The sequence below is a fragment of the Papio anubis genome, chromosome 1, assembly GCF_008728515.1.
Source record: "Papio anubis isolate 15944 chromosome 1, Panubis1.0, whole genome shotgun sequence".
In the NCBI taxonomy this organism is placed as follows: Eukaryota; Metazoa; Chordata; class Mammalia; order Primates; family Cercopithecidae; genus Papio; species Papio anubis.
This window is the reverse complement of record NC_044976.1, coordinates 201,992,022-202,013,232: the sequence shown is the minus strand read 5'-3', so window position 1 is coordinate 202,013,232 and position 21,211 is coordinate 201,992,022. Positions and strand designations below refer to the sequence as shown.

The 21,211-nt window shown below is 41.6% G+C and overlaps 1 protein-coding gene across 24 annotated transcripts in view; it reads left to right on the top strand.

Moving 5' to 3' along the window:
• The window catches only part of SIPA1L2 (signal induced proliferation associated 1 like 2), a 231,545-nt gene that overhangs the window by 119,603 nt on the left and 90,731 nt on the right, over positions 1 to 21,211 (top strand). For all 24 annotated transcript variants that reach the window (XM_031659420.1, XM_031659381.1, XM_031659380.1 and 21 more), the window contains 2 exons: positions 16,837 to 16,970; positions 19,422 to 19,610. In XM_031659420.1, the coding sequence (XP_031515280.1) occupies positions 16,837 to 16,970; positions 19,422 to 19,610 (323 nt within the window). The remainder of the gene's footprint in view (positions 1 to 16,836; positions 16,971 to 19,421; positions 19,611 to 21,211) is intronic.

Genomic DNA, 21,211 nt, shown 5'->3' with positions numbered 1-21,211 from the left:
AGCTACTTAATGTTTTCAAGAGCATCGCAGATGACATCATCAAACTCCTTAGGTTTGAATGTGAAATAAATAAGCTCCACAAAAGAATCTGAGTGTAGACACCCTGTCAGTGAATTGTGGGTGGATGTACGCTTATCGTTTGGCATTTTGGTGCTGTTGGGCACACTCTCTGGTTCTCAGCTTTGCTGTGGATTTATAAACCAGTCAGAAAGCGGAATTCTAGACTACAGTCACGCATCAGTTAACAACGGGGATATGGTCTGAGAAATGTGTTATTAGGCAATTTCGTCATTGCGTGAACATCATAGAGCGTACTTAAACCTAGATGATATATATTTTTATTCCTATATATATATATTTTCATATGGAAAACCAAATGTCCCATCACCATTACTGAATATCGGACATTTCCCCTTATTCATCTGCACTGCCAGTATCAAGTGCCATGCATCAGATTTTTGTATATGCTCCATCGTGATTTTTGTGGAACCACCATCGTGTATGTGGTCCATTGTTGACCGAAATGTCCCTATGTGGTACATCGCTGTGTTTTGCAAAGCCCAAAAAACAAGGGAGTGGGGAGGCAATCCCTGAGGTCGCTTTGTCTTTGGTGTTCTGTGATTCTGTGCTGTGGAAGGTGCTGTTGTGCCAGCAGATGGGCTCAGGGGCTGGGGAGGGAGCGGCCACCAGGAGCGAGAAGAAGGCCGAGCCCCGGCTGCTCTGTTCTCTCTCCAGTGCAGCTGTGAACTGTGTCCTGCCTCCTGCTATATTTAGCTCTTCCCCTGTGGTCCAGTGTGACTTCAAAGTGAAGTTGGCTACAATGGCATCTGCTCCTGCTCTTGCTGGTCTCTTGTTGAGCCATTAAGGACTCCAGGCAGAGGCAGCAGCCCAGATTCTTAAGTGAAAAGTATAGTGAGGTGGAGGCCTCCTATGGTGTGGGAGTAGATTCCCACCCCCGCTTCAGCCACTGGACACAGCTGTGCAGGACCCTTCTGTCTGCAAACATCACAAGTTGCTTGAGCTTCATTGTATTTAAAAACAGAGGGCCTGGCCATGCTGGCACAGATACGATGTTTTCGAGATAGCTTTTTTCTTTTCCTTTTTTGCTTTTCCCTTCTCTCAAGGATTTTCTCTTTGGAAACTGGCTTTCAGGGATCTATCTTTTGGTACTTTCCAGAGTGCTTTTATTTTGTTCTGTGCTTCAGGGTTCTGTGTAAAACTTCATTTTCAAGAGAATTAACTGGCTCCCGATCACTGGCAAATGTTTAAAGTGTAGAACTTTGATGATGTGATTTCTTCTTTATTGGGTAGTTAATGTGAAATGTCTGCCCTTGATGCTGAGGTGTGTTTCTATGACACGTCATCACTGAAAGGCTGTTGAATAACTTTGTAAAAGGATTTCTGCAGGGGAGTGGCAGGACACAGGAAACTGTGTGACAACATCGCTTGCTCAGGCAAATCCATCTGTAGCTTTTGGTGAAATAGCTTTTTTTTTTTTTTTTTTTTTTAAGATAAAGTCTCGCTCTGTTGCCCAGGCTGGAGTGCAGTGGCAACATCTCAGCTCACTGCAACCTCTGCCTCCTGGTTTCAAGCAGTTCTCCTGCCTCAGCCTCCCAAGTAGCTGGGATTACAGACATGCACCACCACACCCTGCTAATTTTTGTATTTTTAGTAGAGACAGGGTTTCGCCATGTTGGCCAGGCTGGTCTTGAACTCCTGTCCTCAGGTGATCCACCCACCTCAACCTCCCAGAGTGCTGGGATTACAGGCGTGAGCCACCGCACCCAGTCGAAACAGCTTTTTTAAAAGCAGTGAGGATAGTAGCAAGTAGAGTGAAAGCTCAGTAATTCCCTTCCTTTCGCTGGCGATGACCATGAAGACACATTGGTGCCATTTGTCACACTACTGTTTCTCTGATGGGACTCATCGTGAATGTGCCATATGCTGCTGCTTTGAGCTTTCCATTCGTGAAACAGGCCGTGACCAAGCCCCCCCTTAGATAGGGATTCTAGTTGTGCTGGACCACGGTCAGTCATAGGAGCATCAGTGAGTCTGGTTTCCATTGTAGGAGAGCAGCAGGCTTTGCCTCCTTCTGGACCTGCTTGGTACTGCACACTGCCACCAGCGGTGGGGCCAGCGCTGGCACTGTGTGTCTGGACCTGCTTGGTACTGCACACTGCCACCAGCGGTGGGGCTAGCGCTGGCACTGTGTGGCAGAGCCCAGACACTGTCTGTTGACACGTAAGGGTTCCTGCTTGGTGTCGAAATCCTTAACTTGTTAAGAAGTTGTGCACCTACTGGGCTACTCAGGAGTTCTAAAACTGTTCTGTGCCCTACTTTATGCCGCACAGATCAGAATAGTTCTGGGAGGCAAAGTGAGTAATATTTGGGTAAAGAGAGGTTAAAACCAGATGGGAGGATGAAGCTGGGCCTCCATGGTGACTCAGGAGTGAAGTGAAAAGTGGTTAAGTCATCGTCTGAGCCTTTGGGAACATTGTTTTACTAGAGGCATTCTGCTGGCACAGGAGCATGTGTTCCTCTGAATGTAGTGGGGGAAAATGCGGAGTAAGATTGACAAATCTGTATCTTTTTTTCATTTAGAATTTTTAAATGGTATATAAATATCATATGATGGTTATAGGAAGATAAGAAAATGTAGAGAAGCAAGAAATAAAGTCTCCTCAAATTCATCAGCTATATCACCATTAACATTTCGTCATTATCCTTGAAGGCTTTTCTGATGCAAATACATTTATGTAAATGGAGCTTACTGCTGTTATTACTGTGGAACTTGCTTTTGATGATCATCCTTCCATGTCATTATGTATAGAACTGCATCTGCATTTTAAGAGCCATTATCAATTGTCGTTATCTGCACTGAATGCATGAGGAGATACCAGGTATTTGCCAGCCATGATCTGGGCAGATAAGTTAATGACTGTGTTTACTTTACTTGAGAGAAAAACTTATCAGCTTGATAGAAGCACAGTAACAGGGGAAGATGCATTATTTCCTGCCCTCTTGTAGATGCTACAAAACAGCTTACCGAAGACATTAGTGAATGTCCATTTTTGTAAAGAAATCTTTACTTGAAGAAGTAATTTATCATTATAAGAGTTGAAGTCAGTGTCCCACCACGTTCCCGCTTGGATGTGGGCTGCATTTAGTGATTCACTTCCAAAAGGTATAGTATGGAAAGACAGGGACAAATAACTTTACAGTGGAGGAACCTGGCAAACACTACCTCCCTAGGTCACCAAGGTCACCATCAGCAGTGATAAGTCCTGTGGATAGCTTGTACCCCAGGTATGAATGACTCTTCTGCAGTCTTCCTCTCCAAACCTATAACCCCAGTACAATTAGGGGAAAACATTAGAAAAATTCCAAATGAAGGACGTTCTACAAAATCCCTGACCAATACCCAAAACTGTCCAGGTCATAAAAGCAGGGAAAGTCTGAGAAAAAAAAAAAAAAGAAATCACAGACCATAAGAGCCTTAGGGGACATGACAACCAAATGGAATGTGGTACCCTGGGTGGAATCCTATACAGAAAAAAGACATTCCATTAAACACTGAAGAAATCTGAGTAAAGTATGGACATTAGTTAATAATAAACAGAGTTGATGCATTCATCATAACAAATGTACCAAAATAATGTAAGATGTTAACAACTGGGAAACTGGGAGACACGTATAAGGGAAGGAACTCTGCTATTCACAATTTTTCTAGAAATCTAAAAGAATTTTAAAATAAAAAGTTAAAAATTTTACAAATGTAAGTCATAAATGCTCGTATATTTTAAATTATGATTTATTTCTTTAAGACAAGAAGAATTTATGAGTAGTTCCTCTAAATAACAAACTTAAAGGTTTATGTTGCTTTATTGAACGACCATAGAATTCTTGTAAGCAGCTAACTTCACTGTTTCTGGTAACTGCTGTCTTACCTAGCTCTATGTAAACCCACCTTTTCCTCCAGTGCTAATTTTTATCATTAGCATTTTAACTGAAGAATAATATGTTGTATGTAAATTCTGCCAAATGAACAAATAGATTCTTCTAGAATTTGTGTAATAACCCTCTTACCTCTCTTGATATCAGTTTAACCATTTATTGGCTGGGGAATTGTCTGTCATTAGGTAAAAGTGTCCATCCATTTTAATTATAGTTGGAGGTCAACTCTTGGTAAATAGAGGTCTGTGAATGGTGGGCAAATGACATCACTTAAGGCAAAGTGCACCCCGAGGTTCACATCTCAACTCAATTTGGGGCAAATCCTTGAACTACTTTGTGCCCTAGTCAATCATCTGTGAAATGGGATGATAATAATACAAATCCTCCCTGTAAAGGGCTTAGAGCAGTGCTTGTCAATAGCGTGCCCCCCCTGCTTCCCAGGGTTACTTAAATAAATGTGTAAGACTTTTCTCTCTAAAAAGAAACTTTTGTTCACACCACTGGTACAGGCTTTAAAGGGCAATACTTTGTTTTAGTGGTTCAGTGATGAAGAGAGAAACAAGTAGAACCATATGGCAGAGAGGGCTGGGGAAAGGTGTCTGGTGAAGTCCACCACCACATTCCAAACACACTCACTGAAGTGTCACTAATGTGACAGTTGTAGGCGGGCCTGCACCTTTACATCTCAAATGAACTTCACTGCTGAGTGATGCGTGGCTGCATTTGCTTTGAATTTCATGCCTGGTGGCTTTTTTTTTTTCTTCTGATTTTATACAGTCATTGATGAAAATTAATAGGGAGTTGGACACTATTAAATTCATGCGAGTGAACAGAGTGCCGTCTAACAATAGTACTATTCTAAGATACACATTCCTCCCTCTGAAGATGTAATCGACTGAGTTCTTCACCTCCCTTTTTTTTTGAGACGGAATCTCACTCTGTCACCCAGGCTGGAGTGCAATGGCACAATCCTGGCTCACTGCAAGCTCCACCTCCTGGGTTCACGCCATTCTCCTGCCTCAGCCTCCTGAGTAGCTGGGACCACAGGTGCCTGCCGCCACGCCCGGCTAATTTTTTTTTTTTTTTTCAGTAGAGACAGAGTTTCACCATGTTAGCCAGGATGGTCTCGATCTCCTGACCTCATGGTCCGCCTGCCTCGGCCTCCCAAAGTGCTGGGATTACAGGCGTGAGCCACTGTGCCTGGCCGTTCTTCACCTCTCTCCCTGGCCAGTATTGCCTCCCTAGAGGTCCCATCCAGTCCCATGGGGGCCCTTAACAGGGAGGAATTGCCCAGATATATATGAGATTCAGCACCAAGGGCTATGATCGCACGGGCTTGGTGTGGCCGTCGGAGGAAAACGCCAGGGCTGCTTCTCTGGCGGAAGTGCCGTATCTGGACAGTCACAGTTCCCATACTCTGCAGTGTTGAAGGAACCTGCAAAGGACTGTGTGCTATTTCAAACCTACTGACCCCCCGGCCCCAAAGTCTTCAGTCAGTTACTGAGGAAGAAGAACGAATGCCCTGTGATTTCCCTGAGAAGAGGAATAAGACTCTTCATATTTCTTTACAGTTTGACTCACATGGCGTTCAACTGAGAACACTTGTTGGCATTTTGCTGCTGGTATAGTAAGTTGAAAGTAAAGGTCTTTGGAGCATTAGTTCTTAAAGAGTGTAGAAACTTAGTTTAAACACCTTGTGTTTGTTTAGATCCAAAATTTATTTCACTCTTTGTCCCACTAAATTAAAATAAAAGCTGGACAACCGTCCTGTTATCAGTGGGCTCCACCTCTCTCCTTTGAAGTGGTGACGCCTTTCATACTTTCCTAGTGTTTTCTTCTTCCTTTTGAGCAAATAGTAACAATGACAGATTATGAAAAGAAGCCTTAAATAATCTGCCTTCCTTTTTCAGCTTCATTTTTACTCTAGCTTTCCTTGAAATCATGTTTTTCAAGATACCGTTTTTATGTTAAGGATACATTTGTTGTCTCATTTTTAAGTTTTCACTTTCCTGTATTAATTAATTTTTGCAATTTAAACCTTTGCCCGAATTTTTTTTAGCCTTGAGCTGCTTTCCATGAGAGAACACTAGAGCTGGACTGCCTGGGTTTGCATCCTCACTGTCCCACCAGATTGTGACTTTGAGCAAGTCACTTAACCTTTGTGCCTCAGTATTGTCTGTAAGAATAGTTGTGCCTCCTCATAAGTAGTTAGGATGAACTGAGTTTATTTTTGTGAAAGATATTTAATATTATTGTCTTCCCTGTAATGCCTTGGATTTTTCAAGCTTAGCAAATACCTTGGTTAAATTTGGGTCAAAAGAGCAAAAATTTACGTGACAAAAATCTATGTTTTTCCTTCATAGTAAATTCGGTAATTTAATCCATGAAACACTAACGAAAATGTTTGATACTTCTTGAGGTTGTTGAGTTACTTTTTTTTTTTTTTCTTTCTGAGATGGAATCTATCTCTGTTGCCCAGGCTGGAGTGCAGTGGCATGATCTCGGCTCACTGCAAATTCCGCCTCCCAGGTTCGTGCACTTCTCATGCCTCAGCCTCCCAAGTAGCTGGAACTACAAGCACGCGCCACCATTCCTGGCTAGTTCGTGTATTTTTAGTAGGGATGGGGTTTGCCATGTTGGCCAGTCTGGTCTTGAGCTCCTAGCCTCAAGTGATCCGCCTGCCTCGGCCTCCCAAAATGCTGGGATTGCAGGTGTGAGCCACTGCTCTTGGCCTGTTGAATTACTTTTTTTTTTTTTTTTTTTTTTTGAGATGGAGTCTTGCTCCATCTTGTAGGCTGGAGTACAGTGGCACGATCTTGGCTCACTGAACCCTCCACCTCCCAGGTTCAAGCAATTCTCCTGCTTCAGCCTCCTAAGTAACAGGGATTACAGACATGTACCACCACACTCAGCTTATTTATTAGGTTTTTTTAGGTTTATTGTAGAGACTGGGCCTTGCAGTGATGCCCAGACTGACCTCAAACTCCTGGCCTCAAGCAATCTTCCTCCTTCTGTCTCCCGAAGTGCTGGGATTACAGGTCCAAGCGACCATGCCCTGCCCTCATTTACTTACTTATTGTCCCCTTTTCACTTTTTAAAAAATAACTCCTAGAGTGTTCAAAAAAAGGGAAGTGATTTAAAATACACATAATTATTTGGAGAGAAAGGTGAAAGAAGATACATCATAGATAGGAATTGAAAGAACATTTAACGGCCTGTGTAACCCAGATCAGCAGAGAGCAGGCAATTAAATCATCAACTAGTGGCTGAGAGAACAAAGAACCTTTAAAATGCATTTAATGGCAAAATAGCTAGCTAGCTTCTGCTGTGCATATTAACAAAGTAAAGGACTGGAGGGTACAGGTGCACAGTTGTTTGTGGCCTTGGTGTTCTTATAAATGGTGCTGTGGTCACTGGATGCTAACAGCTTGGATAAAATCCTGTAAGGCAGAGCTGGGAGTGAATGTCTTTTACATACCTGGCCTCAGGAGGCCCTGCAGAGATGTGATCCTTAACCAGTCAATTCATTAGTGAGTTACCACTTAAACCTCTCTTCTAAGATATCACTGTATCTGGAAACAGCTTTTGGGCTAGGGTCCAATGTACCGCCCCTGCCCCCATTTTTTTTCTCCCTGAGCTACAATTTTTATCTCTTATTGAATAGCCACAATGCACCACAGCAATGCACTGAATCTCATTTTCATTTCCTGCTCTGCAATCTTGTTAGCTGATTTTTTTATCTTGCCCTGTTGTATTTGCATGATAGGTGGGTTTTCATTCAGCTTCTCAACAGTCTTTTCATAGCTTCTGTTCTGCCAAGGAAGGATTTCATTTGATTCACCCTTGAAGCAATTTTATGGAAATCATCTGCCTGGAATGAGGACAGGCTCTGGGTGGGTGAGGGTCTGAATGCACACAGCCCTGGGAAGCCTTGCTCACGGTCCTCTGCCCAAGATGGGAAGGGCTTCTTGCCATGCAGATAAACAAGGAGGTCTTTCCCGAAGAGGGGATATGGGATATCGTTTGAAAAGGGCAACTTTTTGCCTCCTGGTGGTTATGGTAGGGGGCACAGTCTCTGTATGTCCTAATGGTATGTGGAGATGCCCTTTATAAAAGCTAGGCAGTGTCTTAAACATTATTGAATAGAAGACTTTGATTTCTTTGGAAACACATCAAGGTAACCTACTGTATTCCTTGGTGAAACCAAAAGCAATGGCTAACCCTTAGTACATGGTTAGGAGACATAAAAGCTGTAAGTCTGCAGGTGTGATGCTTGTAAACAGCAGGAACTTCATCTCTGTTTGCAATGAGAAAGTGGATGTCTGTGTGAGACAGAGAGAGGAAGATGGGTCTGCGACATGGATTGGCAAGGTAGGCATGAAGGGTTTTGTGTTTTGTTTTTTTTTTTAGTTAATTCACCTGCCATCTTTGATAAAAAGGGGCATATACAAATTTTGGATTCCCAAACTTTTAAAAGTATAATTTATGATAGAAATTACTCAGTGAAGTATATATACCACCTCTTAAAAAAGACTTCTGCGAGTCCAGTGTGACCTCTCCAAGTGATTCTGGGTCAGCATTTTGAGATTAAAAGTGGGAATCACCTTCAGGCTGACCTATGAACTGTGCCGGATTTTTGGGCTCAAAATCAAATTACTCGATGATGCAATTTACTTTATGTGCATTCCATTTTGTTTTGATTTTTTTTTTTTTTTTTTTTGCCAGTAACATGCCTGCTGTCAACTATAATACCCCTCCCATGTCAATGATGGTGTTACATGGATTAGATATATTAGGAGCCGGGAGGATTCTGAGGTTAAGAAAGGTTCTGTAACTAACCCAAGGTTAAGCACGTGATAAGCATCAAAGCCCAGATTAGGCAACCAGTAAGAAGCTTTTTATAATTATAAGATTGCACAGTAAATGGGTTTGAGACTGCTGGTTAAATAAGGCAAATTGAAAACATGTTATCTCTTCCCTTTCCAGAATACCACTAAAAATGACAGTGAAGGAATTTTAAAAATGGGCATAATGCCAAAAAGTAAAAAAGCACCAGGGAGAAGCAGCCGAAGGAAGGCAGGGTATATGAAAGCAGGTGGAAGAGCAAGACTACTCCTAGTAGATTGAGAGAGCCAGCCTCCTGCGTCCCTCAGCATGGGAAGAGGGTAGAGGCCATCAAGAAGTGAGTCAGGACATGCCACAGAGCCAGGCACCCTTGGAGAAGGGCTTAGGGGAGTGAAAACGGGGCTGGTTACATGCTTCATAAAAGGCCGGATTCTCTCTCCTCCCCCATAGCCAGTTTACTATGTGCCCCTCTCCCAGGTGGGAAATAAGATTTATTCTGGAGAAATGGAACAGCAGGCCCAGCAAAGGGCAGGACTAAGGCACTTAACTAAAAATGGGGACTTAGTGAAAGTCAACACAGTGAGGTGCCCAGCCCCACCCCATTATTTGAGCTCAATATTTCTAGACAGGAGACTGGAGGTGCCTTCCCTGGGACACTCACTGGCCCAAGAAGAAGATGCCCCTGTCTGATGTCTGGGTCCTGCCTGACCAGCCTAATAAGGCACGGCTCAGAGATATGGTGGGGTCTGTGCCAGACCACATCAATATGATGAATATTGTAATAAAGTGAGTCACACACTGTTTTTGGTTTCACAGTGCATATAAAAGTTGTTTATACTGTAGTCTACTGTGCAGATAGTGCTATATCTAAAAGAACAGTGTACGTATCTTAATTTAAAAATACTTCATTGCATTAGCTGGGCATGGTGGTGGGCACCTGTAGTCCCAGCTACTCAGGAGGCTGAGGCAGAAGAATGGCGTGAATCTGGGAGGCAGAGCTTGCAGTGAGCTGAGATTGCGCCACTGCACTCCAGCCTAGGTGACAGAGCAAGACTCTGTCTCAAAAAAAAAAAAAAAAAAAAAAACTTCATTGCTAAAGAGTGCTAACGATCACCTGAGCCTTCAGAAAGTCAACCTTTCTTCTGATAGAGGATCTTGCCTCCACGTTGATGGCTGTTGGCTGATCAGGATAGTAGATTTTGAAGGTTAGGGTGGCTGTGACAATTTCTTAAAACAACAGTGAGGTTTGCCACATTGATTGACTCTTTCAGGAAAGATTTTTCCGTAGCATGCGATGCTATTTGATAGCATTTGACCAACAGTAGAACATCTTTCAAGATTGGAGTCAGTCATCTCAAACCCTGCCACTGTTGAATCTACTAAGTTTATGCAAGATTCTAAATTCTTTGTTATTGTTTCAACAATGTTCACAGCATTTTCACCAGGAGTGGATTCCATCAAAAGAAACTACTTTCTTTGCTCATCCATAAAAAGCAACTCCTCATCTGTATAAGTTTGATCATGAGATTGTAGCAATTCAATCAGATCTTCAGGCTCAATTTCTAATTCTAGTTCTCTTGCTATGTCTACCACATCTGCAGTACTTCCTACAGTGAACTCTTGAATCCCTCAGAGTCATCCGTGAGGGTTGGAGCCACCTTCTAAATTTCTGTTACGTTTGTATTTTGACATCCTCTCATGAATCATAAACGTTCTTAATGGCATCTGGAATGATGAATCCCTTCCAGGTTTCCAATTTTATCTGCCCAAATCCATCAGAGGAATCTCTATTTATGGCGGCTATAGCCTTACAAAATGTACTTCTTAAATAATAAGACTTAAAAGTCAGAAATACTGTGATTCATGGGCTACAAAATGAATGAGGTGTTAGCAGGCATGAAAACAACAGTAATCTCCCTATATATCTCCGTCATAGCTCTTGGGTGATGAGATGCGTTGTCAATAAGCAGTAATATTTTGAAAGGAATGTTTTTTATCTCAGAACTAGTACTCAACAGTGGGCTTAAAATAGTCAGTAAACCATACTGTAAACAGATGTGCTGTCATCCAGGCTTTGTTGTTCTGCTGATAGAGCACAGGCAGAGTAGTTCGGCATAATTCTTAAGGGCCCTGGGGTTTTCTGAATGATCAATAAGCATTGGCTTCAACTTAAAGCCACCAGCTGCGTTAGCCACTAGCAAGAGAGTCAGCCTATCCTTTGAAGCTTTGAAACTAGGCATTGACATCCTTCCTCTAGCTATGAAAATTCTGGATAATATCTTCTTTTATTAGAAGGCTGTTTCATCTGTATTGAAAGTCTGTGGTTTATTATAGCCGCTGTCATCTGCTATCTTACCTAAGTAATTTGCTGGCCAACTTGGTATAGCTTCACTCCGTCAGCACTTGCTGCTTCTCCTTGCCCTTACATCGTGGAGATAGCTTCTTACCTTAAGCCTCATGAGCCAGCCTCTGCTAGCTTCCAGTTTTTCTTCTGCACCTTCCTCACCTCTGTCAGCCTTCATAGTATTGAAGAGAGATAAGGCCTTGCTCTGGATTAGGCTTTTGCTTAAGGGAATGTTGTAACTGGTTTTGTCTTCTATCCAGATCACTCTGACTTTCTTCGTATCAGCAGTAAGGCTGTTTTGCCTCTTAATCGTGGGCTCTCTGAAGTAGCACTTTTACTTTCTTTCAAGAACTTTTTCTTTGCATTCACTACTTGGTTCACTGTTCGGTGCAAGAGGCCTAGCTTTCAGCCTGTCTCAGCTTTTGACATGCCTTCCTCACTAAGCCTAATCGTTTTTAGCTTTTCATTTAAAGTGAAAGAGGTGTGATTCTTCCTTTCATTTTAACTCTTAGGGGCCATTGTAGGATTATTATCTGGCCTAATTTCAATGTTACTGTGTCTCCAGGGAAAATGGGGCAATTGAGGAGTGTCATTTTTGTCTCTCTCCTGTATTATTGCCCCCACAGCAGTCAAACATTTTGAAGCAGGCAGTGTTTGTATCCCCAGTATTTATCAGTCTCTGGCACACAGTTGAGACATCCCCTGTTCAACATTTGGATAAGTGAATTAAAGTGGATTAAGTATATTTGGAAGGCTAAACAGTGGCCTCCAGAGGTGTCCAGGTCCTAATCCCTGGAATTTGTGTACGCTCCCTCATATGGCCAAAGAGACTTTGCAGTTATGGTTAAGTTAGGGATCTTGAGATAGAGAAATATCCTGGATTATCCGGGCGGGACCAGGCTGGAACCTAAATGCAATCACAGGTGTCCTTATAGGAGGGAAACAGGAAAATCTGATTACAGAAGAGAAAGGCAGTGTGACCACTAAAACAAGATGCTAGGCTGCTGGCTTTGAAGGTGGAGGGAGGGCCATGAGCCACGAAACGTAAGGAATGTAGGTCTAGAAGCTGGAGAAGGCAAGGAAATGGATTTTCCTCTAGAGTTGCCCAGGGGAATGCAGTCACTCCAGAACCTTGACTTTTGTTTGTTGAAACTGACTTCTGATCTCCAGAGCTGTGTGCAGTAAATGGAGTTGTTTTAAGCCAGAAGTTTATTGGAAATTTGTTACAGCAGTAGGACATGATAGGTCTATTGCCATGTAAGTTCCAATAGATATATAAGTTCTCAGTTTTATAAATACTTCAAGAAATTGTATTGCTCCGGTCACTGAGAGAAATGCCTGCTGCAGCCTCCAAGATGCTTCACACTGTCTTACCACTTCCTGGCATGAAATGAGTTACCTCTCTGTTTTTATTTTGATACTCCTGCTTGAGGTCAGATACAACCATTGCTTTTGGACAATACCAGAGGAGGCTACTTTTAGTTCATTGCTTCAAGAACAGTTTATTAGGCACCTGTCATCTATGAGGCACTATAACCCTAGGGCCTCAGGATGTAAAATTGGAAGGATTTGGCCTTTTTGGAGGTGAGGGGAGTATTTCCAGTGGAAATGATGTTTGGATTGAGTCTTGAATGATGAGTAAGAAGAATGTCAAGCGAAGAAAAGTGGAAGACATTCCAGGCAGAGGGAGGAAGTGGAAGTACAGGGTTGGTGCCATGAACAGTGGAGGGTGCTTCCCTAGACCTTTGTGAGTCAGGGGATTTGCAAGAGAAGAACCTGGAGGAAGCTTGGGATGATATCACTGAAGAATGTAAACGAGAAGATGGGCGAGTAGATGGAAAGACAGAAAATAGACATTCATATAAGTATAAAGACAGAGACAAAATCAGAAAGGTCTAAGGCTGGAGTCTTGGGACACACTCATGCTGTAAGGAGAGGCCAGAGGAGGAGCCATGCCAGACACCCAGAATGAAAGACCAGAAAGCAATCTCACCTGGAAAGGAGATGCCATAGTAGTAGAGTAGAGGGCCCCAGACAAGAAGAGAGTGGCCACTGGTGTCACACAGCAGACAGCTCCGGCAGTAGGAGGCCTGAAGGTAGTTGGATTTGGCAACAAGACCTTGAGTGGAGCAATAGTGTGGCAGAAAGTGTGACGCAGATTGAGGATTAAATAGTAACAAAGGAAACAGGAGTGAGAGAGAAGGATGATGACTTGAGGAACAGGTACTGTCCACACTGACAGGCTGTGGGGGAGTGAAATGGTCATGGCGTCTGTCTGTGCAGCAGGCCCTGTCCATTTGCAAGGATCACTGGCCCTTCCTCCCATTGACTCTGCCTCCCTCCGGTTTTTAAAACTGAAGGTATATTTTAGGTACAGTAAAATTTACTTTTTTTTAATGTGCACTTCTGAGAGTTTTGAGAAGTAAATACGGTATTACCATTACGACAGTCAGTGTAGAATAGCTTTGTGATCCCAGGACATTCTCCCATGCCTCCTCTGTAGTCGGCCCCTTGCTGTCCCTTCCAGCCCCTGACAGCCACGGCTCTGTTTTCTGTCGTTGTGGCACCTGCTGAGTATCATTTTATGCTGTCACGTATTAGAATTAGTGATTTGATTTTCTTAATCTGGGGCTCTCAATCTTCCCATCAGAGGTAATTTTGTGTATTTACTCTTGTACTCCCTACAATAATTTGAAACTCTTTTGGATCTTGTTATGGGGCTCGTCAAATGCCAAATATAGAATCGAGTATTTTTGCAAGTAACTTTTTGAAATGTGTTATAAGAAGGAAGCTTTTGTTTTATGACTGTTGTATTTTTGTGTGCTTTCTGAGTATTTTTCTTAATGCATTTGGCTTATGATGCATTTGGCCCATTGAGGGAAAAGCAAAAGTTATTGTCAGGATAGTTAACTAACTGCGACTAAGAATATTCTAAACTGATTTAGTTTTAAGTTTAAAGATGCATTTTCCATTGGATCTACTGCCATGGGTCCAATAGTCACTAATGCCAGCTTATATAGTGACAGTGTACTTAGTAGTCTGAAGTAGACAGTTAACATTTAGTCTCTGATTTCATTGAATATCTTTTTTTTGTTTGTTTTTGGCCTGCTTCTGGATCAGTTCTTAAACCCACATCTTTATGTATGCTTAATGTCACTGGAGTTTTTTATGTTTGTAATAGTTACCTTGGCCATTATCAGTACACAGTACAGCCATGCATCTCTTAAGAACAGAATTATGTTCTGAGAAACGCACCCTTAGGCAGTTTCGTCATTCTGCAAACGCCATAGAGTGGACTTCCAGAAACCTAGATGGGCCAGCCTTCTGTACATGTGGGCTCTGTGGTATTGCATATTGCTCCCAGGCTACAGACCTGCACAGCATGTTACTGTACTGAATACTGTAGGCAGTTGTAACATAATGATAAGTATTTTTGTATCTAAACATAGAAAAGGTACAGTAAAAATACTGCATGAAAGATCAAAAGTGGTGCACCTGTATAGGGCACTTACCATGAATGGAGCTTGCAGGACTGACTAAAAGCTGCTCTGCGTGAGCCAGTGATTGAGTAGTGAGTTAATGTAGGACGTTATGCTACTGCAGACTTTATAAACACTTTACATTAGGCAATACTACATTTATTATAAAAAAATTTAATAATAATTAACCTTAGCTTATGGGTAACTTTTCTACTTTATAACTTTATTTTCTTAACTTTTTTACTCTTTTGTAATAACACTTAGCTTTTAATGCATACATTGTGCAATTGTACAAAAATGCTTTCTTTATTATATCTCGTTCTGTAAGCTTTTTTTCTACTTACAAGAACTTACTTTTATTTTCTGAACTTTTTTTGGTTTTGAGTAATATGTTGGATTCCCATGTAATGACATCTATAACGTCACTAGACGATAGTAGTTTTTCAGCTTCATGATAATCTCATGGGACCGCCACTGGTACATGTGCTGCATTGCCGACCAAAGCAGCATTATGCAGCATAAGGGATTAATTACCCACTAAAACAAATAGGCTAGTTTCCTTTTGTGCAAGTCTAGGACTATACCCTGTCAATAATTCACCTTTTATCTCTTAAAATAGTTTACTTGCTACTTCTGCCCCTGACTCTAAAGGGACATAATGTCAGTACTAATCCCATTTGGTTGCAAACAGCAAATAGGTAAATGATTTGCCTTTTCAAGGTCTAGCCAGTATTCTTTGGTGGCTTTGGATAGTGTGTGTTCTGAGTGATTCAGGTTCTGTTTTCTACTTTCTCAGCAACAATTCTTAGTCCTTCAGAAATCATTGTGGCAAGCATTGGCATAACCAAAAGCCTTTGGAATGCCTGTAGGTTTTCTTCAAGTTTGCAGATGTTCACTGTATTATGTTTCTTTTTAGTCAAAACCTTAAGTCAGGGTGAAAAAAATCGATTTTGTGAGAATACAGCTTGGAGAACTGACCTGGCAGCAGTTCATTAAGAAATAAATGAATAACACCTGGAGGTTTGCGTTTACCACCTGCTCATATGAATTATTGGTGTAATGTGGCTGCTAAAAATAGATAAATTTTTAAGCTGCATTAATAAGCATTTGGGTAATTGCTCCCACTATTTAGTGTGGGTTGGACCATATCTTGAATGTTGTGTTAAGTTCGGGTCATTTCAGAGGAAACATTTAAAAAGTTTGAAAGTTGCAATGAGGTATTTTTGGCTGCTTTTAACAGAGCTCACGGACAAGAAACCAGCAGTCTAGAGGGAGTTGCTCACAGAGCAGTAAGCTTCATGTCATTCGAGGGGTTCAGAATACAGTATTTGCTTCATAAGTAGCGACTATTTTCTGGAATGTTCTCCCCATGTTCCCATGGCTGAAACAATGCCCACATGTAGTGATTGCACATATGAGGAAGAGACGAATGACCGTCTCTTAGGAAAGGTGTCCTGGAGGGATCCTTGGGTTAGATGGACAGTATGGCCTCAGGTGCCACCCTTTCCGTGTAGATGGTATGATTTCCCTCAAAGACCAGTGATTTTATGTGAAAGAGATGATTAGCTGATGACATTTTAAACCAAGTTATAGGATTTGTGGATAAAATTTGACTTTAGAAACTAACCTTTTATGTATTTTCTATTGCTAAATTGTGCTCTAGACTTTATGAACATTGTAAGCTTTATAAACATTATGCTGTTTTAGCGACATTGTAATGAAAAGACGATATTTGCTACATTTGCTACACCACTGATCACCAAGATTAATCTGGTTGGCTTCAGTGGCTACTCAGGTCACCTCTGGTGCCCTCATTGAGTCAAAAATGATGACTTTCCCAGACAGAGGGAAACTGTTTTCAATATTGATTCTACAAGTAGCCATGTTCCTCTTTTGACAGTTTCTAAGAATGGCAATACCTCTTTCTGATGATGCCATTCACATAATCACAAAATAACAACTTTGAGTTAGGGAGGCTTTTGCTGTTCATGAACTAGTGAAAAGCAGAATGAAAGGAGGAAGTAATCGAAAATCAGATGTAGACGTGCATCCGAACTGGAAACTAGAAGATTTGATCAAACAAATACAAGGAAATCGTTGTGTATGAGCTATGTGGTATTTCTTCAGAGATTTGATACACAAACTAAGAGATATCCATCCTGCTCTTTGTTCCTTTTTCATTCTTTTGAGGCCACCCTCTCTCTTCCATTATAGAGCACCAAAACTACTTTGGAATAGATGAAAACCTTGGTCCAGTGGCAGTCAGCATCCGGAGAGAGAAGGTGGAAGATGCCAAGGAGAAAGAAGGATCCCAGTTCAACTACAGGGTGACTTTCAGGACAAGTGAGGTAATGGGGCTGCTTGCCATTGTTATTGGGCTAAAGTCTAAATCTCCTTTGATGTTACTGCTTGAGTTTGTTTTAGATAGGGTACTGAATTTTTTTTTTTTAATGTTAATGATTGCAACGTTTAAGATAATTAAAAAGGGCATTGCAGTATTTTATTCCAAATGAAAAATTTGGAAACATGCCATGGATATTAAGTGGCTGTATTAGTTCATTCTCACACTACTATAAAGAACCACCCGAGACTGGGTAATTTATGAAGAAAAGGTTTAATTGACTCACAGTTCCTCAGGCTTAACAAGGAACCTGACAGGGAGGCCTCAGGAAACTTACAATCAAGACAGAAGGTGAAGAGGAAGCAATCTTGCCATGCTGGAGCAGGACAGAGAGAGAGTAAAGGGGGAAGGGCCACACACTTTTGAACCATCAGATCTTGTTGGAATTCACTCACTGTCATGAGAACAGCAAGGGGGAAATTCACCTCTGTGATCCAATCACCCCTACGAGGCCCCTTCTCCAATTTGACATGAGATTTGGGCAGGGACACAAATCTAATCCGTATGATTTTGCCCCTGGCCCCACCCAAATTTCATGTCCTACTCACATTGCAAGATAGAATTATCCCTTCTCAGCAGTCCCCTAGTCTTAACTCACTCCAGCATTAACTCAGAAGTCCACAGAACAAAGGCTCATCTGAGACAAAGCAAGTCCCTTCTGTTGATGAGCCTGTAAAATCAAAAACAAGCTGGTTACTTCCAAGATGCAGTGGGGGTACAGGGATGGGAAAATGTTCCCATTCCTAATGGGAGAAATTGGCCAAAACGAAGAGGCAGACCCCATGCAAGTCCAAAACCCAGCAGGACAGTCACTACTACCCACACTTTGTTACATTGAGGACCCAGGTTAGATTCTTGCTTGTCTTGCTTTAGTGGAAAGTGAGATTGTTGTATGAATTATACAACATGTATAGCTAAATAGGTAGATACTAATCTATATAAAGAATTAAGTCTGAAGCTGGGCATGGTGGCACATGCCTGTAGTCCCAGCTACTCAGGAAGCTGGGGTGGGAGGATGGCTTGAGCTCAGGAGTTGAGGCTGTAGTGCAGTATGGTTACACCTGTGAATAGGCCCTGCACTCCAGCCTGGGCAATATAGCAAGACCCTATCTCTTAAAAAAGAAAAGAATTAGATCTGTCCAGCACTTTAGGTTTTATCCCTTTAGCCCATTTTAATTAGAGGGATATGTATTTGGCAGATATCCAGAATATGTATTTTGGTTAACTGCTTCTAGATCAGAGAAAACATAGAGCCCTTTTCTAGTTTCCAGCTGCATGAACATGTGTACCCCTGTTCATCTTACCTAGTACATAGGTGTCCCAGTGACCTAGGCTCTATTCTAGGTATATGTGAGATAAAGCCCCTTTTTTGAAGTGACATATTTTAAGTTATAGATCTATGCTGTTCAATTCAGTAGTCACTAGCCGCAGGTGGCTACTTAAATTTAAATACTTAATTTAAATATTAAATTTAAAATAAACAAAATTAGAAATCCTTTTCCTTAGTGACATTAGTGATTTCAGGTGTTCAGTAGCTGATGTGGCTAGGGGCTCCTGTATTAGCATAGATAGAGAACATTGTCCTCATTTGCAGATAGTTCTGTCGGCCAGTGTTATGGAACGTTATGCAAACGTTAGCTATCCTTATGACAGCCATCCACCCAGCTCCTGTTGTTAGTAGTCTGAGGACTCTAACCAGAGTCAGAGAGAGGTTGGATTAGAACTAGGTCTCTTGATTTATGGTTCTGGGGTTTTCTCTCTCATCATATTAGATCTTAGACACGTGCTTCAAATACTGATTGCATGTTTCTGTGGTGAGTGTGAGGACACCTAAAAAATCATGAGACAAAATTTAGTGGCAATTTTCTCAGCCCTGAATCACCCTGCCCATGGGTGCCACTGACTGCGGCTCCCCTGTTCAGCCTCGGGAATGGTCATTATGGAAAATTTAATCTAAGATAAGAAAGGGAGTGGAAGAAAAGAAGATGGAGAGATAGGAGGAAGGGAGGACGGAAGAAGAGTGATCAGGTTCAGGATCACTCAGGTCCAGGATCATCATGTCTGGTTTCTTCTCTGTTTCAACCTTCTCATGTGGGTTCAGAGCTGTAGGAACGTCCTAATTTTCATAGCATTGCTCTGCCTTGCTTCTCCTCATTCTTAGGCATGTATCTGCTCATTTCCACTCTGCCTGGCTTGTTCCTGGTCTTTGTATACTGTTACTGTTTAAAGACTCCTTGAGTGTTTACTTTGTTTCCTTAAATGTTACTTTAGCCCCTTTCACTACACTCAGAAAGAGCCTTGCTTCTCTTTTTCCTGTCTTAAGGCAGCCAAACAGTTAGGCTATGAGTAGGTAATTGAGAATCAATATTAACCAAAGTCTTTTGTTTTGTCCCTGCAGCTTACAACACTGAGAGGAGCAATTTTAGAAGATGCTATACCCTCTACTGCTAGGCATGGTACCGCACGAGGACTACCTCTCAAAGAAGTTTTGGAATACGTCATTCCAGAGCTGAGCATTCAATGTCTGCGACAGGCTTCCAACTCACCCAAGGTTTCAGAGCAGCTGCTCAAGCTGGATGAACAAGGGGTGGGTATAATGTGAGATTGTATGTTTGTGTGTGAATTTGTGTCTGTTTCTAAAAGTTTGGGAGTTTTCCCATCTGTCTTGTAAGATCATTTATTTTAAATGCCTCAGAACATTTTCTCTTTAGTTTTTCCCAAATATGTTTTTATACTAGTTTGAAAACATGATGCCATTATAGTGTAACACACTTCCTGCTGAGTTGTGACTTTTTGTTATTACCAAGGTTTTGGTGTGTCCCAGCTTGCAAGAGTGCATCTGATTGCATGATTAATAGAAGTCGATAGTGGTTTTTTCCAGGATTTAAAAATCTCGTGTTGGCCCTTTCCCTGAACCAACATTTATTCTTCTCTACTATGTGGAAGGCATGATGCTGACAGATGGGTGTGAACAGCAAGCGTTAGGAAGATTGAAGCTGACTAAGACCTAGTCCCTGGCCTATGGGAACAGTAAGACTAAGAGCAGAAAGACCGCTCCAAGGCAGAATATGATAAGAGATCTTGGAGAGGTGTAAAGGCAGTGAGTACTTTGGGGAAAGAAGAAATAACATCTGGCTGGGCACCTCTCCTGAAGAGGTGGCATTTAAACTGGGCCTTTGGACTTGGATAGAATTCTAAGAGGGAGACATGAATAGTTGCTGTTTTAGGAACTATGACTAGTTTCTTTACAAAGAAAAGAGGTGTTGAGGTGGGTTGGGGTGGGGAAAGTAAGTTGAAGCTAGAACAAATGAGACCCGGAATGCTAGGCCAAGGAGCTTGCACTTGATTCAGGAGGCAATGGGGAGCCATTGAAGGTTTTCCATCAGGATGTGATGTGATCGGAGCTGTATTTTAGGAAGATTATTCTGGTAGAAGAGAATTGTACAGGCTGATGAAGATAGAGACTGATGGCTGTGTGGAGACCAGTTATGTGATTATTGACATTGTCCAGGAGAGAATTAATGATGAACAGGATTGAGATGGTGGTTCAGAATATGGAAAAAAGGTCTTTTAAGTTTCAGATGCAAAATAACTCATAGAGGAAACCGAGCGTTACATGCTCAAGTGCATGCAATTTATTTTAAATGAGTGGATTTGTTTTTAAATCCATGATTTTAAAAAGACAGTGACAATGTATATTTTCAGAATTTCCCAAGTAGCATCCTTCTGCACGTTTTAGAGGGAATATGAAGTATTTCTTGGTTGACCAAATAATACTGTGGTTAAAGTTGAATATTTGACACCTCAGATGGCTAGAATTCTAAAAGTGATGAACCTAATTGGTCTAACAAGTTAACAGTGCATTATTAGCAAAAAGAAGCAGATATTGTAACACCCAGAATGAATAAACTTGAGATCTGTCTGTCTCAGGAATGAAAGCTGACATTAAAAACAAAAAACAAAAAAAAAAACAAACCATGCTCTAAACTTGCGCGTGTGAGTTCTAAAATTGTGTGAGACACAGAATAGATTTACCATTATGACTGGTAAAGTATGTGGAATATATGAAATGTTCATGAAACATACATGAACAATATATGAAACAGTTGATGAAAACATGTTATGGCAGGATAGAGAGGATACATCGGGGTGGGTTGGAAGTGCTCAGAGTTCGGGCAGGCTTGATGA